The following is a 27,342-nucleotide window of genomic DNA, read 5'->3' on the forward strand; positions in this document are numbered from 1 at the left end:
AGGGTAACTCTACCATAGGTACAACCCTGAGAGCAACTAGCCCTAACCCTTCCCCCGGGAGCCGAAGCCAGACCCCGCCCCTCAGCCCCGCCCTCAGGGATGCGAGCCCGAGGAAGCCCCGCCCCCAGAGACACCAGCCGCCGCCCAGCGGCATCAGGGCCCGATCCCGCTCCGACCTGTGGAAGGAGAGTCCCCGGGCGCGGTTCTCCCGGGTGTCCCGGTTCGGACAGTTTATGGCGGAACAGGCCTTGGGCATCGTCCGGCAGAGCCCCGGGGGCTCGAAATCCCTATGCCGTCCTGACTACTCTGCCCCGGGTGTCATGGCGGCGGCGTAGGCTGTGGTTGGCCCCGGCAGGGACCCATCGTCAGTTCCGCCCCTGCGCGGATTGGACCCGGCGGGGACCCGTCGCCCCGGTCTTTTCTGGGAAGGAGAGACCATGGCGGCGGAGCCGAGCAAGGCGGAGATTCAGACTCTGTTCAAGCGGCTGCGGGCGGCGCCGGCCAATAAGGTACCGGAGCGGGGCCGGGTCCTCCCGGTCGGGACTGGGCCCCCGAAGCCGCTTCCTGACTCTCCTGCTTCCGGGGACGCTGCGGGGCCCGGCCCCTGCCGGCTGGGGGGGCGGCCCCCCGGGTTGTGCCCCAGCCCGGCCTCGGGTGCCTGCGGCCTGGCAGCGAGACAGGCCCGTTGTCCCCTGGGCTGCCCGGCTGCTTCCCGGGTGGCGGCACCTCCGGGGCCGGTGGCCAGGCAGCCGGACCGGCCGTGATGCTGGGGGCGGGCGGGGCGTTGATCCGCTGGAAGTGCCCCAGCGGCCCGGGGACGTCACAGCCGGGACGGTGTGAGCGGAGGCTGGAAGCGGATGGGGGGCGGCTGCCCAGCTGCAGGGGACACTTATTATTTTAGCATTTAATCTGCCAGCTCTTCTGCTCTGCTTTCGTGTGGAAACGGGGATACAACCCCACCCAGCTCAGACCTCCCTGTGGCTCTTCAAACTGATGCTAGAACCACCTCTCAGACCCTCTGTGACTTCCTTACTCTTCCTCGCTCTGATTTCCCTTTAGGCCTGCTTTGACTGTGGTGCTAAGAATCCAAGCTGGGCCAGTATTTCCTATGGCGTATTTCTGTGCATTGACTGCTCTGGAGTCCACAGGTCGCTGGGTGTGCACCTAAGCTTTATCAGGTTTGTATATTTAGCACAAGAGTTGAAAGGGAGTGGGGATGTATTGTGGGGAAGGGAAAGATGTTTTGATCTGCAGATCAAGGATGCATTCACTCACAACATTTGCTTACCTTGTCATTATTGGAATTAGTTGAGGTTTGATTAGCAGGAGGACTTCTGTCAAGCAGGAGGCACTTTATTCTCAAAAGTGCACAATTTTCTTTATAGTTTGCTGAATGTGTAACACTTTGAATTTGGCTCTCAGGTCTTTTAACATATGAAGAAACTCAGTGAAATAGTCCTCAGAGCACCAATGTGTTACGTGCATTACCCTCAAGGGAAGAGCATCTGGAGTATTCTGTGTAAGAGCTGGAATACTAGCGAAGAACTTCACTCTTTTCAGCGATATCAGTAAGAGGGGAAATGAAGAATGAAATTAGAGCTAAGATGATAAATGCCTGACTGAAATGGATCGACATAAGTGGTGTAGTTTGTGACAGGGAGATACCAGTAAGATTAAAAGAGAAAGTCTAAAAAAATGGAAGCTGTCCAGTTTTAATATATAGTGCTCATTGTTGAGCAGCAAAGAAGAAAAATGAGCAAATGATCTGGTCCACAGAAAAGCAAATGTTGAGGCGGATGAGTGGTATAAGGAAGAAAGGCCATGTCAGGAATATGTGTGTGTGAGACTTACTCAAAGTGAGACCCATAAACAAAAGAATGAGGGAGTGCAGGCTCAGATGGTTTGGTCCTGTAAAGTCCAGTCTTGACAAATATGTGGATAAGAGAGTCCAGCAAATTAAGGCCAGCCCAAAGAATGGAGGGATGTCATAAAGGAAGGAGATGTATTAGCATGTGATGTGATAGAGGCTGAGACACTGGACACAGCTCCCAGGGCACTTTGGAGGGCTCATAGCGCAAACCCCATTTGATGGCATTAGCTCAAGGAAGAAGAAGAGTAAGAGGTGGTGATGTATTGGGCTTATCCAGACCAACCCCAGCAAGGTTGATCATCACTGAACATTGTGTGGTGTTTTGTTCATGTCTCAAATGATAGGACTCCCAACCTTTCCATTGCAGAGATTGTTCCTCAGCCTCACAAGCCATGCTATCTTGGTGTTTCTCATGGTATTTAAGCTTCTTAAGACAGGGACTGTCTTTTTGTTGGGTCTGTACAGTGCCAAGTGCAATGGGGTCCTGGTCTATAATTGGCATGTTTGTGATAGAAATTACTATTTATTAGTCTAAGTTTTCCCACTTCTTCCTGTTACTCTCTCTGCTGTTTATACCCTTTGGATGTTTACAGACTGGTCTTTCCTTAAGTCATTTCGTAACTAGAGTAGACAGATTTAGCTCTTCATCTTTATCATAACTGAGACCCTCAGCCCTTGGATCACTGTATTGCTCTTTTCTGATCTGCATCCGGTTTACCTTTTTGGCATTTGGATGCCAGAACAGAAGGTAATATTTCAGGCTCAGGTGCACATGCACCAGAGCCATGGAAGAAAGCTGTTCTCTCCCTGCTCACAGATATGAAACCTCTGCAACCTTTTTTGGCTTGCTATAGTGAGTGACCCTCCTGTTAAACTTGCCATCTACTGTCTCCCTGAGAATTTCTACTTTCCAGGTTTCTCTCTCCGGGCGCAAACGTAGTATCTGTTCCAGCATGTGTTCCTCCAGATGTGTATTAGCATCACTTTCAGAGCAGAGTCTTGTTTTGTTGTTTTCTGTCCATGTTTATAACCTTCCTAGATCTGTTTTTGTTGCACCTACCTACTACCAACAGAAGTGTCCTAAACTTGTACCTGTTTCACTGGGTCCCAGGCTAATGTCCAGATGCTCAGTACATTATCATTGCACTCTCCAAAACTTGTATGCTCTGCCCTTCAGGAGGAGTTAACAGTCATTTGTTAGGATGGTTGAGTAAGTGCCCTGTTGTGAGATCCACACCTATATGATATCTGACTTTCTTCCAATCAGGGCCTGGGCTGTAGCTGGTGTCTCTTTGCATACTGTCCTAGCATAGGATGGGAGTGTGGATCTCGCTCTTCATTCTACTGCTAATGTTTCTGCCAGTATGCAATGCCCTTTTATTTTGAGTAGTGCCTTTCATATGGCTTGTAAACCCACCCCTATGCTTTAAAACATAATAGGATGGGCTGAATGTATGTGTCTTCAGTGGTGTGGTAGGATCAAATCCTGGAGAACAGGAGATGCTGGCTGGGATCTCCCTCTGAGTGCAATGCCAGAGGGAGACATTTTTACGTGGGCATTATATATCCAGTGTGGGGAGCAAGCCAGTGAGATCAATGACCATTACAAACTCTTCTTAACTCCAGTTACTGGGTGGGAAGTGAAATAGGAAGGCTACAGATATCCCACATGCTTCCAGAATGGTGTAACTAAATTGCAGTGAGATGTCAGGCTCTGGCTCTGCAGGCTGATACAATGCTTCTGAATCCAGGACACCTACACCTTCCTCATATAGCTGATTTGTTCTTGCACAGGTCTACAGAGCTGGATTCAAACTGGAGCTGGTTCCAGCTAAGGTGTATGCAAGTGGGCAGCAATGCCAATGCGGTGAGGAATCTCTATAGGCATTTTGTTTGATTTCCCTTTCAGTTGTGAGCATTCTCTGCTCCCTGTGTGCCCAGCTCCTCCTGACATGGCTTTCTTGGTGCTTGGGTACCATTCTCCTCTCACTCTCTCTGGATACCTGCAGGAGAAGAGAGGCACTTTCATTTTCCATCTCCAGTTAAGGGGTCAGAACAGTGACCCTGGTGGAGATTAGAGACTCCTGATATATAGGACTGTCATTTTCCTAGATCTTCCTTACATGAGATCTGAAGGGGTTTTTTTAAAGATAAGGGAGTTCTGCTCAGGAAGAGCCTAGAAGCCCTGCCCCATGCTGTGATTCAGAAGCACTCCTCCCTGGGAAGGGCTGGTAGTGAGTTCTTGAATCTCTGGATCCTGGAAGAGCAGGATCTGGGTGAAGGCGGAGTTGAAGAGTAGCTGGTATATTTCTGGGGAAAAGCACTTTACTCCCCTTACACCCCTCATTCTCTGGGAAGTTTCCTCCTGTTACTGCTGCTCTCAAGTTGGTTACTGATGTCTGATGCTTGTGGGAGTTTGACTTGGCTGTCTGTAGACTGATTATCCGCTTTTCCTCAGACTGCCTTCTTCCGCCAACATGGCTGCACCACCACAGATGCCAATGCCAAGTATAATAGCAGAGCTGCCCAGATGTACAGGGAGAAGATCCGGCAGCTGGCGAGTGCTGCCATGGCCAAGTATGGCACCAGTGTAAGTGCTGACCAGCCTGTACCACAGTGAGAAAGAAGCATGATGCTGATTGCTGAGTCATATGTGATGTCTTCTTCCTTTCAGCTCCTGGTAGATGGACTGAGTGGAACCCCAGGCCATTCCCCTGAGAAGAACGATGCTGACTTCTTCATGGAGCACACGCAGGTGAGACAGATCAGCTAGATGTGGCTCTCCCTGTGGAAAGCTGTTTTGCCAGCTTGCCAGCCGCCTGCTTTCACACCTAGTTTGTATGAAAAGGGCTGATTGCAACTGAACTTGATAATAATATGGAGCTGCAGCCTATGAAGACTACAGTTCCCAGCCTACAGCATGGTCCAGGAGTGGAGTATTGCAGACTGGAACCTCTGACTGCTGCCACTCTGCATTGTAGGTGAAGGACAGCTCTGAGCACCACTGGGGAACTCTGTCAGCTCCTTTTGGCCTATAGGCCTTGTTTTGGCCACCCCTTTACTACCTAGACTCTTTTTTAGACTGTTATGCCAAGGACAGGTAGCCAGCAGGAGCTTGTGTACAAATCATCCCTGCTGTTTGGAGGTCCAGGTCTGTTAGATTTGGGTTACTGCTCATAGTAGGTGGAGTAAAATGGGAACAGACCTGAAGGAATGTAGGATAGTCAGAATAGACGAGTCTTCTACCCTCCCTCAGGGAGCCAGGTGGGGGTTATCCCCTCAAATATGGGAAGTCCTTCATCTCAGTCTAAATTGTGATGGCATCCCTGGTTTGTCTATCTCTTGAATGAGACCTCTTGTCTCCCCTACCCCACTGCATCCAGCTCAGCTCCATTCTCACTCACTGGTGATTTCTTGGAACTCCTGAGGGAATGCTGATTGCCCCTAATGTCATCAGTGTCTCCGGAGAAACTATGAGATGTGCATGGATACATGTTATCCTCTTTTGATCTATAACTGGGTGGAGTCACTATTCACCTGGGGTGGGATTGGTAACTGTACGGGTCATTTATCCCTTTGAGACTCATTGTAGCATGTTTCAACCTTTAAGCTTTCCAGTACCTGGGATGTGGCAGAGGCCGGTCAGAATCCAACGTTGTCCTCAATGGAGTCTGAGAGAGCAGCAAAGCCATTGGAAACCAGCGAGATGCCACGTGAGTTCACTGCTAAACAGCTTCTCTTCCAGCAAAGAATCTCACTGGGCTGGGGTTGGAAAGGTTCAGATTCTCCCTTGCTCCCTGCATGGGCAATGAGTGGAGGTTCCATGCAACATAGTGTTGGAGTTCCGGTGAAATGGATATGTCTGGGAAACCCATTCTGCTCCCAGATCCGAGAGATTGTGCAGTTCTTCGCTCTCCTTGCAGCATGTGCATGGAAACAGGATCTTTATGACTCGGGGTTTGCCTGACCTGTTTTCTTGGTGCCCATCTGCAGATCTCAGAATCATTTCTACTGCTGCCTTCTTCACTATCCCTCGCAATAGATGGGATCTGTATATGGGGTGCATGGAGCAGGGGCAGGTGAACCTGTTTCCAGGTAGATGTTGCAGGGAGGGAAGGGAGCCACAGAGAATCAGGGATGTGGAAGAAGTGCTGCTTTTTGAAAGAGCTTCATATATTTCCCTGTAAGCTGGCGCTCAATGGTTTCTTGACTCCCTTAATGAAGAAATTTTTAGAAGGAGTAACTTGCTGAATGAAGACCCTATGTCAGCTGCTGTGAAGAGTCATTTGTGCTCTGCGGATGTTGCAGCTTTCTGAGAAACATCTGGAATGCATCTGTTAGGGTAGGGGTACTGTGAGCCCCCTGTCAGGCGGGAGAGGCTGTAAATCTGTAATCTTCTTTCCTCACTATAGTCTGACTGCTCATCTTGTCTCCATAGAGTCCAACCAAGGCCCATCTATTGACCTGTTGAGTACATCTCCTAAAGCTCCTCTGGGTAAGTGAGAGAGCCTTCTGGTTTCTCCTACATCAGTGCCTGTCCTCTCCCTGTTACACTGTCCCTGAATCATTCTTGCTTGGCTCCAGCTGGCTCTGGGCCTGGCACAGTAGCTGTCTGTGCAGGTTTTCTCTAGTGAGATCAGTAGAGCTGGAACTGGCTTGAGACCATTCTCAGTTCTGTAATAGGAATTTATCCTCCTGTGGAGTCTGCCCTCGGGGATCTGTTGTTGGCTTTCCAATCACATTGTGCTCTTGGCTCTGTTAAGTTACCCAGAGGCTCAGGCTCTGCAGTCATTGATCCCACTCTATGTACTGGAGACTTCCTGCCCTGTTCACCGTCCCCTTCCAAATTTAAACAGGCATCTCATTCCCAGCAGTTTGCTCCCATTGTAGGGTTTAGCACAGGTGACTGGAGCTTGACTGCCCTAGGGACACTCTCGTAACTTTCTAGGAACCCAATGACAGCATATAATTGTCATACAATCAGCTCACTTCGGCCTCTTCTTCAGTATGGAGGTGTGGCCAACAGGGACGGCAGGTCCCACGATATTGTCCTCCATCTGGCTCTGTAGTGTGTGGCCGGAGCCTGCATCTCCCTATTAGGAAGTGTGTGTGCTCCTGGCCTGCACTGTGCCCAGGCCTGTTGTAAACCTTAGTCCAAGAGTAAACCTTTCACTCCCCGTGTTTTTCTCTCCCTCAGACGCGTCCATGTGTCTGTCTGCACAAGGGTCTGCTCCTGCCAGAGGTAACTGGCTAACAAATAGCCTGCACTGGCTGCTTGTGGCACCTCTGCCTGCCCTCGTCTGTGATTCTGCCTTCAGCCCTAATGTTGGCTTCCTGGGCAGCAGAGTACATCCAAACTTCTGCCCCCAAAGTGGCGGATTCCAGGTGGAAGGAAGGGTGTGAGAAGCTGCTGCTGCCTCTCTGCCCCATTGGGCTTTAGGACCCAACTAGCCTCCCGGGCACAGTGGGTCATTGCCCCCTCCAGATGTCTCCTGCAACCAGGGGCACAGCTATGCTTCCTGTTGCTTGGACTCTTCTGGCTTTCTGGATGACTCTCCCTAGAGGCATCTGTGGTGGGCACCGACCCCTCTTCCCCCACCTCTCCCTGGTGCTACCTTTCCTTTCTGAGACAATGCTGGAGCTCTCCCAACAGACAGATCAAGTCTTTGTCCATTGACCCCACCTTCACCACCAAATACAGGACACCAGCTGCATGACATGTCACTTACTGGTGCAGCCAGAACTTCCCTCAGAGTGACATGCCTCCCATCCAGGCCCAGCCTGTGTGCCTGGAGCTTCTCATTCTTCATGGTGGTCTCACTGCTTCATTCTTGGCTCGGTGAAGTTACCCGGGCTGTGCTGTGAAACTGCATGATGTGCCCTGGACTTTGTTGCAGCTGGGCTGTGGATTTTTGTGTGTGGGCTGCCGCCCGGGCTGTTTTGTACTAACCCCAGCTTGTTGAGTGCTTTCACTCCTGCTCACTCACTCCTTCCTTCCTGTTCCAGAACTAAAATCTTCCCTCATCGGAAAGAAGAAGCCAGGCACTGCCAAGAAAGGGGTATGTCTGAGCTCCTGTTACAGGGGGCTCTCCCTTGCACCTTATGCATCCCTGCTTTCCTTCTGCTGGTTCCGGCTTGTTCCCTGGCACCTCGCTTTGCTACCCTTTTGAGGCTGCCTCTGAACCTGGCCCTCCTTCTGAGGTGTCTGATGCCTGCTGATGAAACCTTTTCTTTCTGCCTGATTAGCCAATTGATGGAGGCTCTGCTCTACCGGTTCTTCCTCCCCCCGCACACTCAATGCCTTGCTAAGATGAAGGCAGTGAAACTATCAAGCCTTGTGGTATTGAGAGTACCATAGGTGGGCCCAGAATGCACCTGGCTAATCCCATACTGCACTGCACAAGTAGTTCAGTTCACTCTCTGAGTGCTCTCCCTCTCCTCTGAAACATCAGTCACTTGCTGCTATGTGGTGTGGGGCACTGAACCAGAAAAGCTGAAGGCCTGATGTGCTGGGTATTTGTGATGGGCCCTGGATGTCTTAGGGAGAAATTCTCACTCTGGGTCTGTTTTATCCAGCTGGGTGGAAAAAAGGGGCTTGGAGCCCAGAAAGTGAGCAGCCAGAGCTTCAGTGAGATAGAGCGACAAGCCCAGGTGGCTGAGAAGCTGAGGGAGCAGCAGTCGGTGGAGTCGAGGAAACAAGCTGAGGAGTCCATGTGAGTGTCAAGCACTGGGAAAGCCACGGTCATGGGCTGAATACTTGCTTGCCAGGGCAATGAAATTGGCATGAGGTTGATGCTCTCTACCCTGAGAACTCTTAGCCTGTAGGTGCTGAACAAGCAGCAAGGTAGCTCTCTGGGCAGGGGCAGGAGCAGGAGGTCATCTGAAGTAGGAGTTGTCCCTCAAGCAAGGCAGAAGCAGCAGTGCTGTGACTGTATTTGATTCAGTGCCTCTGAAAGGGGTTTGGGTGGGTAGATGTGGCAGTTCCCTGTTGCTTCATTGATTCTGGTTCTGTTCCACTAATGCCATTTTTGGGCCTGATCCAAAGACTGGGCTGGGATCAGGACCTGCTGTCTGCTCAAAGACTTTATACACTAATTAAAAATATGTCTCTTATAAGAAAGTGAACATAATATGGAAATCCTAGTGTAGATCAAGCTACATTGAAAAAACTACAGCATGCCTTTTCTATGCTAGGATTTTACAACGTGATTGCTTTGTCATTGCATAAACCTACCATTCCCAGTGCAGATGTGACCAGAGTGATTCCCCTCCCTCGCCCCCCCCCCCCCCACCCACACACACAACACCAACGCTCCACAGTATCCACCTTGGGGGAGAGGTGACCTTGTATCCACTACTGTTGTTTCCTTTAGAGTCACTTCAATGCGACTGGCCTATCAGGAGTTGCAGATCGATCGGAAGAAGGAGGAAAAGAAACTTCAGAACCTGGAAGGGAAGAAACGCGAACAAGCTGAGAGACTGGGCATGGGATTGGTGTCCAGAAGGTATTTATTTTGGGGATGCTTGGGGTGGTACTTTGCTGCAGGAAAGACTATCTGGGGATACTTTGCTCTGGCTTAGATTTGTGCAGGAGCCTACTGCCATCTTAACAGATAAGTGTTTGAATTTTGATTCAGAATGCCTATGTGATGAGCCGTGGCTGGAATCACTTCCATCCCTTGAGAGGATGAGGCGGGCCCTGCACTCAAAGGGTCTTTGACCCCTGGGCCTCATTGGCGGCATTTGCCATCCTACATCATCATTGGATTATGGGGAGGTGAAATAACACTTGGTATCTCAGTCCAATTCGTCCAATTGCATCATGGGATGGTGCTGGAGCCAGGCTGTACTGGCTCGGGTTTTCTTAGCATCCTCACCTTCTCAGGGTCGGCCAGTTTTAGTTGAAGCAAGATGCTGTAGGGTTGCGTGGATGTTGCCACACCCTGGTTGGGGGTTCCTGAAGCTTGAGGCTTGACTCCCTGCCTTGTTGTTAGTTCTGTGTCTCACTCCGTGCTGTCCGAGATGCAAGTGATTGAGCAGGAGACACCAGTGGCTGCGAAATCTTCTCGCTCCCAGCTGGACTTGTTTGAAGATGCCGGAGGCTTCACATCTGGACCCCCCAAGTAAGGCTGAGCCTCATTGTGGTCTTTGGCTTAGTCCTGTTTTTTTTATGGCTGACCTAGCTGAGTCCCATGTGCTTGGTCCCTAGGTACAAAGATAATCCCTTCTCACTGGGAGATGCCTTCGGCTCGCGATGGGAAACAGATTCCTCCTGGGGTGTTGACAAAGGGGAGGAGGAGGCCACAGTGACCATCTCCAGCATCCGGCCCATTGGAGAGAGGTAAAGGGCACCACCTTGCTGCTGCTGGAGCTCAGACTCTGGATCCAAGGGGCGGGCCTTGCAGTGAGGTGGATCTAGGCTGGTGTCCGAGGGGAAGCCAGGCTAGTGACAGTGTCTGTGTCCAAACACAGATGATTAAACCCCAGCCCCACAAGCCTCTTCCATGCCTCGCGCTATGAGCAGGATCTATGGAAGCCTCATCTCCATGGGTACAGCAACCAAAAACAAAATAGAGCCCTCGGTGTGTCACACAGAGGAGTCCCTTGGGCTAGGTCACTGAGACAGGAAGTACCCAGTATCTACACTGGCTCCTTAGTGAAAGGGACTCTGGCCTTTGATGCTCCTAACAGGGAAGCCCATGGCCTAGCGACACAATGGGAACTCTTGTACTGATCTCAAGGACCAAAAGAGTTAAAGGTGTTTTATAAACTTCCACTGTCCAACATTAGAATAGTGATGCTTAAGTTTGGGGGTTCTTTCTACGGCCTTGGTTTTACTTGGTTCCTTGGCAAACACCCAAAAGCATTCATTCCAGTGTTGAAAGTTCAGGGATCAGATCCAAGGAATTATAACAAAAACATTTACAGTGAAACTGGAATTGTAAAGCAAACTTAATTAAATCTATTAAAATCTTTCTTTTTGGAGGCAAAATGTCAGAGCCTCTTATTTTCAAAACAACCTTTTTTGATGAAAAAGAATGGGTTAGTTGTACTCTGTGGTATAAAGGATGTTTGCTTCTCTTCTAACAAACAGACACAAGGTGGAGGAAAGAGGGAATAGAAAAAGTAAGAGAGAGGTAGCTGCTGTTGATGGTTTTTTGGAATACTGGATGGCTGGTCAATTATGACTACGTGCTTTGGCTGTTAGGCTGACCACAGCACCGGTAGCTTGGACGCCAGTTTGTTCTGGTCGGGGGTGTCCCCTGATTGGGTCTTGTTTCCTTAGACTGGGCAGGATTGTGGTCATCTCATCTTGGTGTGCTGGTGCAGTGCAGTGCAGTTGATTTCAGGATTTGATGAAAAGCTGAGAGAGAGAGAGGATAGGAGGAAGGAAGGGGGGTGGAAAATAACACGCAAGGAAGGCAGGCAGCACATGATCTTACCTAATTGCCAGTACTGCATAGGCTGGAATCCCCACTGATGGGCTGAGGACTGGATGGCATGATGATATGATTTTCAGGACTCACAACTGAAAAACAAAGTTCCTTGAACAAGAGCAAAGCCTAATGGCTTTCCTCTTAGAAAGAGAGTCTTTCAGTTTGGTCTGCTCCTTCTGTCTGAGGGTCAGGGAAGATAAGACGAGACAAACTGGGGATGTAAGGTGGGACAGGAGAGCGATTTGTTTATTTTCAAAGTCTCTCTTCAAGAACCCCCAAAAAGGGGGAAAACTTGGTGGCATAGTTCTTTTTTCCCCCCACTCTCATTATTTTGTCCACCAATCAGGCCTACTGTCCACCACGCCAGTTTTGGTTCATTAACTTCCGGATCCACATCTTCTGTTTTTACCAACCATAGTTTCAACAGTCCTTGAACCATATCAGCAGGCCCTTTTTTGTTTGCACTGATCCAGTTTCTCTGTATGATTCTCTTGCACTTGTTTAATAACATTCATTATTGAAAACATGACCTATTTTCCATAATTAATTTTCAAACAGGCAGAAAGTTATGGGTTATTGTGACATTTATTTATGAACTTACCCATACTTTTTATATTTGAGCTACAATTGGGGGTACATTTTTAGGGCTACTAATCACAACAGAACCTCATGACCGCCAGTCAAACTCAGCTTTACTAAACTGCCCTCCTGATGGGGGGGATCAGCAGTGGCTCTTACCTGTGGCTTTGTAGGTTTGCTTTGAGCAATGTGGGTGTCAGCAGAGTGGAGCTGATAAGCTGCCTTCTTTGCTGCTTCAGTGAGCACAAAGATTTAGTGAGGTTTCTCTCCTGTCTCATCTCCCTCAGACCCACCAATAGGAGGGAAGTAGAGAGCAGGACATCTGCAGTGGAATCAAATGAAGCTCGGCAGAAGTTCGCTGGGGCCAAAGCCATCTCCTCAGATATGTTCTTTGGGCGGGAAGCAGATGCTGAGGTAAGTGCCACACTTACTCCCGCACCTGCCTTTCCTGCTGTACTTGGGCTGGTACTTGTCCCCTGGCCTGACACTCTCCCATCCTGTCTCAAGCCCTGGTTTTATCCCTTTTTGTTGTAGCTGAGTCTGAGTCTTCTGCTTTCTCCTTGATGCAGTATGAAGCCAGGTCTCGATTGCAGCAGCTCTCTGGCAGCAGTGCCATCAGCTCCGCAGACCTCTTTGGGGAGGCTGAGAACACACACTCAGCAGGTTTGTTAGTACCTAGCGAAGGGAGGGGAGCGGGCAGACAATGGCAGACTCCTGGATCTAAGCCTAGAAGGGTCATGGCTGAGGGGCTGCTATGGAGCTGAATAAGCAGGGCCTGCTGGGAGGGGGCTATTCTTGTCCTCAGACCCCAACCCACCCCTTTTGCTGGCTCTTGGCAGGTGGTGTGTCAATTGGGAACGTGCTGCCTGCAGCTGACATCACCCAGTTCAAGCAAGGAGTAAAATCTGTTGCTGGCAAGATGGCCGTCCTAGCCAACGGTGTGATGAACTCTCTCCAGGTGAGGCAGGGGTGTTCCTCACTATGGCCAGGGGTGGGGATCTGAGTGTCCTACCTACTGGGCATGTTCAGATGAACAGCTGGGTAATTGAGTTGAATTTGCACCCTATGGATTTCAGCCTCCTAGTTCTTGCCGCATCTGCAGGAAGCTGTCTTCCCTTGTCCCCTGCTTGGGCTGTGCATATACACAGTGGGTTTGCAGGGATCAGTTCCTGTGCAGGCATTTTCATGCTACAGTTAATGACAGCTGCCCTCCAGTAGCTGAGACCATTCCATGCCACTGTAGTAATCTGTTTTGGGGCTGATTTGAGAGCACCTTCTTGTGCTGGTAAAGAAGACCCTTTATTGCTCTAAGGTCTCCTTCCCCACAGTGCATCCCTGGGCAGAGCCCTCCAGGGTGGGGCTGCTTTCCTCTGACCTGCCCTTTGGCCTGGCATCCCAAGTGTTTGTGATTAGCTCTGTGCTGGTCTGTCTCTCAAGTCCCTAGAAATGTTAAACATCACAGGGTGTCTCTGTCTCCTCATAATGTGAGTGGTTGGGACAATGACTCAGGGTGCGTTTCCTTCCTCAGGATCGGTATGGCTCATATTGATGACCCAGGGACTGCAGCTCAGACGAATGCCAGCGAGAGGCACCAGTCTCACCTTGAGTTGCTTGGAGTTATGCTGCAGGATTCTGTTTTAGTTTGTCTGGGGCGGGGTGGGTGAGGTCAACAGAAACAGAAGGGGATGAGGAGATGCCCATGCCCAACATCCTTTCCAAATAGCTCTGGAGTCTCATCTGTATTAGAACCAATATGCCCTCAAACCGAACCTTCAGCCGCTAGGGTGGGAGGCCTTGTCTCAGAAACCCCACATTGCTCTGGACTGTGAGACAGGAGGTGCAGGTAGCTCCAGCCTGCACTGGCCCATAGCTTGTTGTCTCAGCAAGTGACTCTGTTTAGGGAGTTCCCACTTGCCCCCTGTCATCAGGTCCACAAGGAAATGACCCCCCCCTGTGTCTTGCTCAGTGCTGTCACCCCTTCTCCATACACAGGCTAGTATGGCTGGGGAGGGAAGCTCCATTCAGACACCACATGGCAGGAGCAGTGGGAAATAGCAGTAAATGTTGTTGTGAAAATAACATTGGGTTTTCCTAGGACCTGCAGGAATCTGTTTTGGTAGCCTAGTAAGTGGGAGCATCTCCCTTCTGTAGATTAAGTCACACTTACTGATGTTTCTGTAAATCAGCATAGACAGAATAACCCCAGCAAAGCAAGAACTTAGTCTTGTTACATCATGAGGCCAAGCTTAGGCCTGGACTCCAGAGGGAGCTGAGCATTGCAGAGGTATCTGCAGGCTAGGTGTAGAAACCCAGGATGTCTTGTTTCCCAGGCACACCTCTTACTCAGCTTCTTCCAGCTAAGCTGGGGCTGTGATAGGGTTGCCAGTTTTGGTTGGACATGTTCCTGGAGTGTTCATCACATGACATTATCTTTCATTAAAGACTAATCTTTAATTTCTGGAGACTCCAGGACAATATTGGAGGGTTGGCAACCCTAGGCTGTGCTTGCTCTGCTTGAGGAACAGATCAGAGCCTCTTGGGGGGTGAGGTGGCCTGGGGCACAGAGAGGAATTGTATAATGTCTAGTGTCAAAGCACCTTGCCTTCTGATGGCTCTCTGCTCCCGATCAGGAAGTGTCAACCATGTTAATACTCACAGGTCTCCCCTAGAGGGGGCCCTTGAGGGCTGGGCTGAAGGCACTTAGCAATGAAAAAAGGGCTCAACACTCTTACAAATGAAAACTAAAATTCTGTGTGGAAATGGAGGCAGTAGCCATTTGTTCTACTGCCCCAACTTCCACTCAGGGCAATTCAGCCAGCATAGCTCTACCCAGGGCCAAGTCCCCCAGGTGTGTTGGGCCTCCTAGACTGGTTTGCACGGACTTCTTATGCTTGAATTTCATGCCCCAGCCCCCTCTTTGGTTCCACTTGTTCTGTGCACACAGAGATGGAACAGCACAAGCTGCACCCTATTCCTCCTAGCACAGTGGTTCTGGGCCTTTTCCTTTTTGAGTACTTTAACTGAGTAACCCTCTCTGTGGGTAGAAGAGGCAAAGGGCAATCCCCTTTCCTTTCCCTCCCAACAATGCTGCTTTGATGCCCAAGTAGCAAGGGCGTGGCACCAGCCAGGAGCATAGTGCAGAGTATGCTGAACCTCTGTGTGCAGCACACCTACCTGGAGCTAAACTAGGTTGAGTTCCTTCATGCTGTACTACTGAAGGGCAGGATCTCTTCATTTTGCCTAATTCTCCCCTAATTTTAACATGGGAATTAAAGTATGGTCCAATACAGGTCTGTTCCCCCCCCCAGTACTTGTTGGCAGAGGAATAGCTATGGATGGTCCTCATCTGTGTGGACTCCCCTGTGAGTCTGTCAACCTGTAAGGTGTAGTAGCACAGTGGCTACAGCTTGGACCTAATTCCCCTGTAGGGGCAGTGACTGTTTCCCTCTCACATTCTAATGTGTGTTTGGTGCCTAGGTCCTACAGTGATGGGGAGATTTGCTGGAGAGGGGAAAGCCGGGGGAAAGCTCTAGCCATCTGATTTAAAGGCCCAGCAGGTCTTACCCACCCTCCTTTCTGTGGTTGTTCATTGTACAGTGCAGACACCCAACTTTAACTTGTACAGCTGCAGGATCTGAGGCTCTGCCTGCCTTGCCTTCCTGCAGTTCTCTCCTATCCCCTGTGCACCTCCTCCAGATCCTGCTCACTGGGCTCTGAAATATGCACTGATGCTTAGATTTTAACTATTAAAATTGTCTTGGAGCAAAGCAGCGGCAGCCTCTCCAGCTACTCCCTGTCTGAGGGAGAGGATGGCAAAGGCTGGTGCTATGGCCTGGTGCTCCTTCTGTTCTGAGATGGGAAGGGATTTCTCTTCTCTGGACTGTTCATATTATTGAGGAGATAATGGTATTAATGAGCTGTTTGTGGCTGGGCTTGGGGCTCAACCGTATAAGGGGGAGTGAAGTGGAACTCTTTCCTTCAACTAAATAAAATCAAATACCTGTATGTTCTCTGGCTCGTCTCTTTCTAGAATGGGCCTGGGGTGCTGGGTGGTGCAGGGAGGTGTGAGAGGGAGCAGGCTTGAGCAAATGTGGGCAGCTCCCCCTTCTGTAACATGGGCTACGTGAGGGATGCTCTGTACTGGGGCAGGGCTGTGTTCTGATTTGGGTTCTCAAATCACTAACCACTCATCTGATTCTTTCCAGCTGGCTTATGCTGGGCTATGCAGCTTACTGGAATGAGGCAGCAGCAAATGGAGAAGTGGGTGGTGGGTAGAGCAATCCACTTACTAGCAACCTTCCACCCTTGCCTTGGAGCTGAAGCTGGCGTGGTTGGTCTAGGGCCAGGCCAGAACAGCCCCTGTGTGTTACACACTAGTGTAAGTGGCAGCTGGACCTGGCTCAGGCTCTATCAGTAAACTGCAAGTAACCATCAAGCCACCAGTTGGGGAAAGTGCTGCCCTGCTGTTTGGGATTCCTAGAGCAGGCCTGCACAACTCGTAAAGCGGCGAGGGCCATATTACTCCAAAGGAAACAGCTGAGGGCCAAACCCTCCCCTAACACTACCTAGCCCCCAGAAACACAACACCCCCCCCCCCCCCACCCCCCTCCGCCCCGCAGAACCACCCCCGCAGCGCTGCCTGCCCCGCAGAAACAAACTCTCCTTCCCTAGCACCGCCCCACCGAAACAGCGGTATTGAACCTTGGTAATATGTTATAGCGGGCCCCTAATGTAGTATAATTAAGGTAAAAGAAAACTGTCTTTTTGCTAGAAGTAGAATAAGATCTTCCCCCCACTTTGTAATCAATTGCCCTGTTGAATGAATGAGGATGGAAGGCAAGCACCTCCAGACAGCTGCAACCCTTGGAGAGGGGATGGGAGCTAGACAAGATCAGTAGAACAGGTCAGCCACTGACTCACCACTTGCCTCCTCAGCTCACCTGCCCCCCCGCCACTGCCCGCCCACCCACCCCCCCCCCCCCCCCCCCCGCCCCCTCAGCCCCTCTCCCTCACTTGCTGCTTGCCTACTCACTCCCCACGGGCCGCACAGTGAGCCCACCTTCTCACCATCTGCGGGCCGCACAGTGAGCCCACGCGGGCCGCATGTTGTGCAGGCCTGTCCCAGAGAAACCAAGCTTAGGTGGAGCTAAGGTTGAGAGTTTAGAACAGTATCTTAGAATAAACTACATTAAAGGGATGTTGTAATTATCTCAAAACCAAGTATGTTAAACCCTGGAATGTCAGAGTTAGGTTTTAAGTTTAACCACTACATGAATTTCCTGAGTTTATAATTCTTTGGGTTGGGATGATTATAATATTTCTCTAATGTAGTTTAGGGTAAATTACTGATCTGTACTCAACCTTAAATTTATTTTATTGTAGCTTTTGGTTGGAGGGAAGTGGCATTGACTGAGCTTGTGAGGTCTTGGCGTTGAGTTGTGTATTTCTCTGTTTAGAGGTAATATGGTAACTTTTGAATGCTGTATTTGATCACTTCCAAAATGTCAAGGACTATTTTAGCTATCCATGTGCAGAACTCTACTGATTTTGGTGAAAATCAGTAAAGTGGAAGGGGTAAAAGGGGGGCAGGGGAGATGCATGGAGCTCCTGGCATCTGGCTAGTAGGGCCATTTAGCTTCATCCAGGTGTCTAATTGTCTACACATACACCTCTACCCTGATATAATGCGACCCCATATAACACGAATTCGGATATAACGTGGTAAAGCAGCGCTCCGGCGGATCAAAGCAAGTTCGATATAATGTGGTTTCACGTAAAATGTAGTAAGATTTTTTTGGCTCCCAAGGACAGCGTTATATCGGGGTAGAGGTGTAATAGGAGCATTTCAACACATTCCATCATACTAATATCCCCATCGCATCACTGTCTATCCTCTTTGAAAGAGAAAGTAGGATAAGGATTTGAGGGGTGGAGGAGAATAGGGGCCTCCATAGAGGCCTGGGGCACCGTGGAGTGATGGAGTGCAGAGCCCCTGGGGTGGGGTTGAAGAGAGTCCCTGAAATAGAGGGAGATTGGAAGATGGCATGCAGGGAGCTTGTGAGGAAAATGGAACGACGCAAGGAGCTGCTGATGTGTGCAATGAGCTTGGCCTATAGAAGCTATGACGTGAGCCATCCTGGTGTAATGTGTGACCACTGAACAAACTCAATGTTACCATGTGCTATTTCTAATCAATAAAAAATATGAAGTCAAAATTAAAAATGATTTAAGGCTAACTTTTATAGCTAGATTAATTGGAGACAGCACAGCAGCTGCTTCAATTAATCTGGGTTTACAGCTGCTTTGTTTTGCCATAGCAATGCAAATCATCTGGACTCTTCACCCCACTTTTCCCTTTCTTGCTGTCCTCTCGATTCCCACTATTTCTTATACCTCCTTACACTCCTGTGTGTGCACACCAGTTTTCTCCTCCCTTTGCCACCTCCCATATTACCCTGTGCACATGCATACCCTAACTTCCCCCTCCCTCCTGCCCTATCTGTTAAGGGATCAGCTGCAGTGTGTAACTTTTCAAAAGATACTTAGGCTCGGAGTTGGTGTCTATATTTGCTGCTGTTCTCAGTAAAGGTCATCATGCAGAAGTGTCTTGTTTCAAAATGGCTGCCAGCAATGGGACTGAAGCCACAGCTAACATCAAGGAACATTTTGTTTGAGAACAATGAGCGATCCTTCTCAAAATGACTACCAGCTGTAGGCCACTATGGCTCAGGCCTCTGCGAACAATGGGAGATGGCAGTCATTTTGAAAAAGGGCAGTTCTTTGGAATTCTGATGGAGACCATATTGTATGCTTCTCTGCTAAAGGAGAAACTTTCAGCTATGAAGAATAACTGGGGGGAAATTACTATTAATCCTAAAAGAAAATATTCAAATTCAGCTGTGATGCAAGATTTCAGTGAGTTTTAATTATAGGGGATAGTTGTAGAGTCTGTTACTCTGTCATTATTGGGAGCTAAAGGTTTTGTTCGCTAAATTTTTGAAGGACCCATTTTTAATTAACTTTAATTCCTAAGCTAATTACGAGTTTTACTTGTAAATTCTCAGGAAGTTCATTCCTTACTCAAACTGCTATAATTTTTGGAGGGATGTTCTGTATCTTGCATACATAACTCAAAAGGGATTCAATCTTTTTGTTGAATTTTGCACTTAAACTGATTTGTTACTGAGCTATCCATAATTCAGTAGGGGAAAGACCTAGCAGTGTTAATGCTGCTTTTGCTGCCAGTGCAGAGGTTTTGAGTGATACTGTCACTCTGAAGCTTAGGTCTGAACTCTCTGGAGGCCTTCAATCTCTAGGTTTGTGACTCTGTAAAAAAAAAAAAAAAAAAAAAAAGGGCAAAAAAACCCCCCAAAAAAACCTCTGGGTTTCAGGAACATCAAGTTCCCTCCTTCGGTCACCAGGACGTCAAATGAATGTGTTAATGTTTAACAGCGTGACCAGAGGGTTCTCTATTGAGCTGTAGGAGAGGTGGGGAGCAGAATCCATTGCAGCACATGAGAAAAAAACTAAGTCCCTCCTGTCTTTAACTAATTTGCTCTGCCTTGTTTGGCCTCAGACACCAATTCTACCCCTCCCTGCCATGTTCCAGGCTGTGTTCAGTTCTTATTGGGCTTAGGCACTATACACCATGCCCTTGTAGAACATACCTCCACACAAGTGTGGAGGAGGAAGTCACTCTCTGCCTCCACGTCAGCCAGCAAGAGAGCGTAGCTGGTGAAGCATTGGCCTATAAGAAAAGCACAGCAGAGAGACAGCCTGAAGTGGCCTGGGTGACCTGATAACTAAAGTCCAAGGGGGAGGAAGTTGGGTAGAGCAAACTCCTAGGCCAGAGATAGAAGAGAAGATATCTGGGCCTAAAGGAATCAGCAATGGAGCCTGCAAAAGGCTCCTCTTAGTTCCAAATCTTCTTGATAAGAGATGGTGCTGCTCCTTAAGTTGTAACAGGAGGCAGGTGGAAGAATCAGCATGGGAGGACAGTGTACCTGGCAGTCTCTGCAAACTAACCGGGGCTAGGGTAATTTGTAACTCATAGCACAAATTTTAGAGGTGCAGAGCATATTCAGCTCGTTTATTTCAGCTGGGAACTTGGCTGCTTCGTATCTCCAAGAATATCATAGCTTATTTTTGTGTGCTGGGAGTGCAAGAGATAAGACTAACCAGAGATACAAGCTCAACTGTTTTGTATCTGAGAGAACAGAGATGTTTCTCAGCACTTCACTGTAGCTATCCACCATGGCCACCTTCGGGGGGGGGGGCGCGGGAGGGAGGAGGCAGTTGGCAAGCTCGGGGGATACTCAGAAGATGAAGGGAGGCTCTGGAGGCTGCGAACGGGGTTCTGGGAACTGGAAGGATGCCCAGGGCCAATTAGCAGGGAACAGGTCAGCTGGGGCCCAGGGTCAGGGAAGGTGGTGACGTGATGTAGGGAGAAGCCCTGGGCTGGGATCACTTCCTCTCCCCGGGCCATTGCTGGGGGTCCCGGCACCTCCAGCCAGGGGCGCCCCGAGCCGGAGCCAGAGGGGAGCTTTTGTTCCCTCCCTATGTGCCCGCCCAGCTCCCCATCGGGCCTTGCCGCGCTGCCGGGGCCGGGCTGGGGCAGAAGCGCGCGCGAACCCAGTTGTAGAACGCAGCGTCAGGCTGCTGCGGCAGCTACCCCGTCCCTGCGCATGCGCCAGTGAGACTGTGGCACCGCGTGAGTCGGGAGCTGGGGGCGCTGCGCCTTAGGCGCGCGGCGGGCGGGATGAGGCCCCGCTGCTCTCGGGCTGTGCGTCCTCAATCCCGGCCCGGGGCGCTGCGCCCCCGGGGTCAGGCTATGAGGACGCCCCAGGGCGCAGTCGCTGCGACAAGTGGACGGAGAATCCTTGGCGTCCTCCAGCGCCACAGCAGTGAGCTAGCGCCCGGCCCATCGGCGTCTACTGAGCTGTGGCTAAGGGAGCCCCTGCGCTACCCTGGCTCAGCTGACTCGGGCTGTGGCGCCAATAGTGCAGGGTAGCAGCTCTGAGACTCTCCCCTCATGGGGTCAGAGCCCAGGCTCCAGACCAAGCCTGAATGTCTACACTGCAGCTTTAGAGCCCCCACCCTGGGTCAGCTGGCCTGGGCCAGCCTTGGCAGTGCCACAGTCTGTGACTGCAGTATAGACATACCCTGAGTTCCCTGTGGGGTTGTGGAATATGTGTGTTGGGGGTTTGAACTCAGGTGCAAACCTAATTTCTCCCACCCACCATCTACACACAGATTATGCTAACTCAGGGCTTGAACTACTGGGGGAATTCTGTAGCATGTGCAGAATTCATGTCCCCTGCAGATTTTTTTTCCGTATAGAATACAGTAACTCCTCACTTAATGGGCCTAAAAAAGAAGAACAGGAGTACTTGTGGCACCTTAGAGACTAACAAATTTATTAGAGCATAAGCTTTCGTGGACTACAGACCACTTCTTCGGATGCATATAGAATGGAACATATGTGTGTATATATATCTCCTTAATATATGTTCCATTCTATATGCATCCGAAGAAGTGGGCTGTAGTCCACGAAAGCTTATGCTCTAATAAATTTGTTAGTCTCTAAGGTGCCACAAGTACTCCTGTTCTTCTTTTTGCGGATACAGACTAACACGGCTGCTACTATGAAACCTGTCATTAATGGGCCTAGTTATAGTCTTGAAAATGCAACTTTAAGCGAAACGATGTTAAGCAAATCCAATTTCCCCATAAGAATGAATGTAAATAACAGGGGTTAGGTTCCAGGGAATTTTTTTCGCCAGACATTATATACATATACAGTATACATTTTAAATCATTTAAACAATTTAATACTGTACTCACCAATGATGATTGTGAAGCTTGGTTGAGGCAGGGGTGTAGCGGGGTTGGGGTACAGAGCCTTGCCCGCTCCCTGGCTGGAATGCCAGGCGGGTGGAGCAGGGCAAGTCCCCACGTTGTGACCCTGCTCCCTGGCAGGAGTGCCAGGTGGGCAGAACTGGGCAAGGCCCCGCTCCCTGACTCTGTCCCCAGCAGGAGTATGGAGCAGGTGGAGTCGGGGGAGACAAACTGTTATAAGGGAACATTGCAGGACCTTTAAAACGTATGTTCTCTAATAGGTCAGCGAACTAATAATAAAACAATGTTAACCTGAACAATGTTAAGTGAAGAGTTACTGTAATCTATTCTCCTGGAGTGGCACTGCAATTACACCTTTTGCCCACCAGGGTCTGCTGTGGCACCAGAAGAGAGGGCAGCTGGCTCACACACTGGAGCAGCTAGCAATGGAGAGGGAGAGAGCAGAGACTGCTTTTCTCATGGTGACATGACTGCAGGACCAGGTGAGGGGGGACAGTACATGGGGAGGATGGACAGAGTGGGGAACACAGGGCTGCTGGGGGAAGTCACATAGACTAGGGTTCAGAAGGACTAGTGGGGGATACCGGGGTGGGGGAACAAGAGCTAGTGGAGTGATAGCTTTGTGCCAGAGCTGAATGGGAGTGAGGTATAGGGTCACGTGGGGGGAGGGTGATGCAGGCAAATTGGGGATGGGGCAGATATTCTTGAACGCGTGGGAGAGGCTAGGGGTCAGCTAAGGTGTGCATGGGGGAGGCTCCTCAATTCCCTAACAATCTCTTCCCCACCACTTCAAAGAAAAAACTATTTCATACTTCTCCCCCACAGCCACCCAACAACCTTCCAGGTTCGCTCCCAGGCTCCCAGCAATTACTTCCTTCTCCCTCAGCTCCTCCGTTACCCTTGACTCCCCCAAGCCTTTGCTCTGCTTCTGAGGGGTGTGGGAAATATGTTTCTGTATTGTAGTTTAAATTAATTATTACTCAAAGTTCTATATTAATATGCCTAGTAAGGAATTTGTCAAAAAACATGTCCTGAATCTTTTTTTGGTGTCTATATTGTTACAGGCATAGTTGCTGACAGGTATTTTGAAATAAACTACCAAAATAATTGAAACTGGTGTGATTGTTTTGTTATTTTGACAAATAAAATATGCAGAATTTTAAAATACTGAGCACAAATTAAAAAAAAAAAAATCTTGGCACAGAATTCTCCCAGGAGTAGCTTGGAACCAGGGGTGGAGGGTCCAAGCCTGAGTCAAGTGGAGACCTAGGCTTTATGCCCTATTGCTTTGCCTACTGGCCTAGTGTTCTGGGAGTTAGCCAAAAGTATCCCACAAACCCACAGGCTTACTTACTTCCTTTGTTCTCTGGACAATCAAGTTTGGTGGTCAGTCCAGTTTTTCTCCACACTGCACCATGAGTGAAGGGTTAAAGCAGCCACATTTTGGGAGGGACTAGAAAGTCTGGGATATGGGTGGTTGGACCAGGCCCTCCCCATAATGCAGTATAGACACTAGAGTCACAGGTTGGGACTCAGGGTTCAACAATTCCTAACCTGGGGTTACAAATGAATGGAGATGGTCAAGCCTCAGGTTAACAAACTCTGGGTCTGATAACTTCAGTTGTACTAGCCTTGGACTTACATTGCTATGTAGACATAACCCCTAGTGCATGAGTTCAGGGTGGGCTGCATCTACACTGCAAAGCAAAAGGCTTGATCCCTGGATCCTGGCTTGACTCAGGCTTGGACGCCTCCATTCCCATGGGGTCCTGGGATGCTGGCTCTGAGCCCTGGCTTAGAATTTGCATGTAGCTGGAAAGGGGGGGTTAGGCTTGGGCCTGAGTTTGAACGATGGATTTATACTGAAGTGTAAACATGCCCTAAAAAACGCCCCCATGGCTCTTCATTGATCTCTTTCCCTGCTGTGGTAGTGGAGGGTCAGAATGCCCAGGAAACCTATTTGAAGACTTTGATATCTACCTCACACCGATCCTGTGAATGAAACAATGCTAAACGTCTCCCCCTCCCAGTCTGAGACATCTCCTTCACCCCACCTGCTAAGGATGCAGCTCATGCGTGAAGTGATTCATCAGAGTACTGAAAAGAGGCAAAAGTTCAGACCTTCCTTGGTATTGCCACAATTGCTCCTTATGCACCCTATAGGCGAACCAATAAGTCAGGGCATTTGAAGCAAAGCAGAACTTGGGCCTGAGTTGAAAGAGAAGATGGACTTTGGCTGTGTGGTAACTAGAGATCTAAGCTTGTGGACTAGCCTCAGTGTTACCACTAGAGACAGGGTGTCCATTCCACCCAGGCTGATTGGGTGCTAGTACTGAATAACAATTACTCCACTGTCCTCTGGGGGTCTAGTCCCACAGTCCCTGCTACAGCTTACTAAAGCAGTGGTTTCTGGAAAGCTTCTGGGAACGCAGGGGAATTGTGGGAAAAGGGATCAAACTCTAGGGAAACTCCCATAATTCCCAAGGAAAGCACATTAAGCCCTAATGTACTGGCACCATTTCTTAGAGCTTCCCCCCCCAAAGGAAGCTAGAGTGAATGCTGAGCTCATGCTTGGTGAGCAAGGTTTCCTTAGGAGCTGCTGAAAAGCAGTCATGCAGTATCTGAGGCAGCTGTGGTCAAGCAGTGCAGAGTGTTCTGGCAGGCCCTGTGAAGCAACAGACCAGCAGCTAATGGTGGTTTTGCTGGAATGGCCAATGCATCATAACACAGGCTCAAAATTAGTCTTTCATTAGTGAGGGCTGAATATAAACACATTGTAGACCCATGCATAACATGAAACAAAAGGATAAGGGGCAGATTCATCCCTGCAGTAGTGCTAGGGCCACTGTAGGGACAGAGGGAGGTTGCTTGTGCTTGTGCTCTTGCCATAGAGTAGTGATGATTCAGGCCCTATATGTGTCCATATCAATGACACAGCCTCTTTTAAATCTGTAGCTACCAAAGCCAAGCTAGCAGAAATAATACATAAAAACCAATCTATAGGTCAGAGTTAAGGTTCTTGTGATGAACAATGCATCTCTTTGTGCTGGATAAGAATCATGTGTTTATTATATAGGAAGTGTAAGACCCTTAATTACTCATGCCTTTCCTGTGCTTTTACTTACTTACCCTTAATTACTCATGCTTTTAACTGTGCGGTTTATACATGGTTGGTAAGTACATTGTTCTCAGAAACTTTAGCTGTTTTTTTAAACAAAGTTTTGGTATTCAGAAGTATGTTTATTGAGCGCTGTCAATGCATTTCATCCAGTACAGAATATAGCAGAAGACATGGGCCTTCTCTAGTATCGAGTTGACACAGAGAGAATAGTCCAAAGACTGTTCACACTGCACAGCCAGAGAATGTGGACACCCTCCCATATTTTCTGCTCTTCTTGGGAACATGATCTCCACACGCGTTGGCTCCTTTATTGCCACTTTGCAGGTTATACACTATCACTTAGGTTAGTTGGGTGCTCTGACACCTTCCTCCATTCAGCAAACACAGTGCTGTGAGCTGCATCAGCTAATGTGTTTGGGGGTGCTGACTCCTTCAGAGATGACACAGCAAAGTGGGAGCCCCAGACTTAGTATTCACCTTGCACTAAGTGCTTTATTCCCTGGATTGTGTAGTTTTACTCAAAGACAGACAGGACTGTTACAGCAGTTTAAATAAAATAAATTACAATACATAAATAACCTACCTACCAGCTCTTCTCAGCTGGGGCTGGTGCAGGGGCACAGGCTGGGGAGGATTTGAGCAAGCTTATTTTTATAACAGATCGCTCTAGGGCCAAGTCCATCCTGGTTCCATTAAATGGAGCCTAACTTTTGGCTGTGTAGCATTGCCCAATTTAGCTCCAAACCTCAGATGAACTGCTCCAGGTGTTCTGCATCTCACAAACCTAGGGGAAGGGGGAAAGACTCCCTGAGAATCAGGAGAGTGAAACCCTGGGGAAACAACTGGCCTGTGGGGCAGACCAAGGCAAATTATGAAACGCCAAACTCTGTTTAGGCCTCCAGGGCAGTGGAGACCAAACTGCTACAGTTCCATAATAGTCTGATTATCCAGTAATAATGCATAAGGGAGGGGGATTCATTCTTGTAGGGGCAGAATTCAAGTGATGTTGACTCCACTGCTGCTATATTAATGCTTGCACTCTCACAACTGATAACTGAGGTTTAGTGAAGATAACCCTCGCCCTTGCTTCCCCACCACCCCCAATACACCCCCAACATTCCATCTAACAAAGCAGCTAGGACAATATGTTTGTGGACCACAAGGTCTGTGGCCAGGGAATTTATATGCTGTGTTCTTCTCCCTAGATGATGTAATTATAGAGAGGGTGGTCCCAGGGAGACAGGCGCTAGAGAGAGGCCTTCGAGAGGATAACCTAATACAACAGACGAGCCATACATCTATATTACAACTACAACATGAGTACTACAATGGTGTAGTACTTATTAACTGAAACTTTGTGTCCTTTTACTTTGGCATCTCTTGGACACTCCCTCTGAGGAAAAAACACAGATGGTGTGGAGAGGACAACAGCTAGGTCTTTTCTAATTTTAGGAACTTCTCCTGCCACTGCTCTAGCACAGGTGCAGCTTTGCCAGGAGTAATTATAGTAGAAGCACTAGTGTAGACCAGCTTCTAATCACCAGATTGTCTACACCAGGTCTGAGCAGTTACACAACAAAACACCCACTGTTGCTAGCACCTGTCCAACTGCAGCAGATTGAGACCAACAGTAGGAGAATTTCCTATCACTCTTTGAGTAGAGGAAGATTGAGTGGAGAGGTCTTCACAAAGCATTCTTCCACTGGTTTGTCCATTTTGCCAGCAGAGGGCAGCATAACTCTACAGCTGGTAGTGGCCTCCGGATGAGAGATTCCTCAGCTAATTAGGGTATAGGAGAATGGTGTTGTTTTGGATGGGCTTGGTGGTCCTGGTAATGGGGAATGGTGTGGATGTAGATGCAGGTGCAGAATGGGTGGGACCCATCTTCGGCGGCAATGCCCATCACCTTTCAGCATCTGGAATGAGGTGCTGTTCCATCACATCCCCATCAGTCTAGTGGGAGCCAGGAGGAGGATTAGTTCTCAGAGGATTCTGTCTCGTCGGTGGAGCCATCGCTCTCTGTATTTACTTTCTGGTGGTGGTGGAGAGGTTTCCAGGGGGAGCTGATTCTTGGGGAGGTGCGGGTAGGCAGGTTGGCAATGTCCCCACTGGAGCCGGCTGGAGTGGAGATGGAGACCCCTGAAACCTGAGATAGTCTGAAAGAGAAATGACAAACCCCAGGTGGTCTAGACTGTCATATTCACCCCTTACCCAGCAGCAGGTCTGGAGCAAGCCCGGGATAGGATCACAGATCCAGAGCTGATCTCACAGAACTATCCTCTAACACAGAGAGAGATGCTTACAGCAGACCAGGGAATGCTCTGCAGTGGCACCTGGCAGATGGACCCAGTCTGGGTTTTGATTTTGTGACTCCTTCCTCATGTTTCAATAGGTGAACCCCTTGCTCTGTGTGTGTCCCTAAATCTCTATCAGAAGCTGGGACTGGATGGCAGGGGATGGATTACTCAATAATTGCT

The 27,342-nt window shown here is 49.2% G+C and overlaps 2 protein-coding genes across 5 annotated transcripts in view; one reads left to right on the plus strand and one right to left on the minus strand.

Annotated features, from left to right (window-relative positions):
• The first annotated feature begins 352 nt into the window (after positions 1-352).
• ARFGAP2 (ADP ribosylation factor GTPase activating protein 2) lies at positions 353-15,891 on the plus strand. Its single transcript, XM_034769500.1, has 16 exons — positions 353-509; positions 1,060-1,178; positions 3,665-3,737; positions 4,329-4,460; positions 4,545-4,625; positions 5,481-5,583; positions 6,309-6,365; positions 7,877-7,929; positions 8,447-8,583; positions 9,244-9,375; positions 9,865-9,993; positions 10,080-10,211; positions 12,174-12,300; positions 12,456-12,549; positions 12,726-12,844; positions 13,415-15,891. Exons 1-16 carry the CDS (start codon positions 438-440, stop codon positions 13,433-13,435), a joined length of 1,581 nt encoding a protein of 526 aa, XP_034625391.1. The 5' UTR covers positions 353-437; the 3' UTR covers positions 13,436-15,891.
• A 9,072-nt stretch (positions 15,892-24,963) lies between these two features.
• The window catches only part of C4H11orf49 (chromosome 4 C11orf49 homolog), a 143,564-nt gene continuing 141,185 nt past the window's right edge, over positions 24,964-27,342 (minus strand). For all 4 annotated transcript variants that reach the window (XM_034769512.1, XM_034769511.1, XM_034769514.1 and 1 more), the window contains one exon: positions 24,964-27,021. In XM_034769512.1, the coding sequence (XP_034625403.1) occupies positions 26,841-27,021 (181 nt within the window). In that variant the 3' untranslated portion in view covers positions 24,964-26,840. The remainder of the gene's footprint in view (positions 27,022-27,342) is intronic.

This window comes from Trachemys scripta, chromosome 4, assembly GCF_013100865.1.
Source record: "Trachemys scripta elegans isolate TJP31775 chromosome 4, CAS_Tse_1.0, whole genome shotgun sequence".
Classification (NCBI taxonomy): domain Eukaryota; kingdom Metazoa; phylum Chordata; order Testudines; family Emydidae; genus Trachemys; species Trachemys scripta.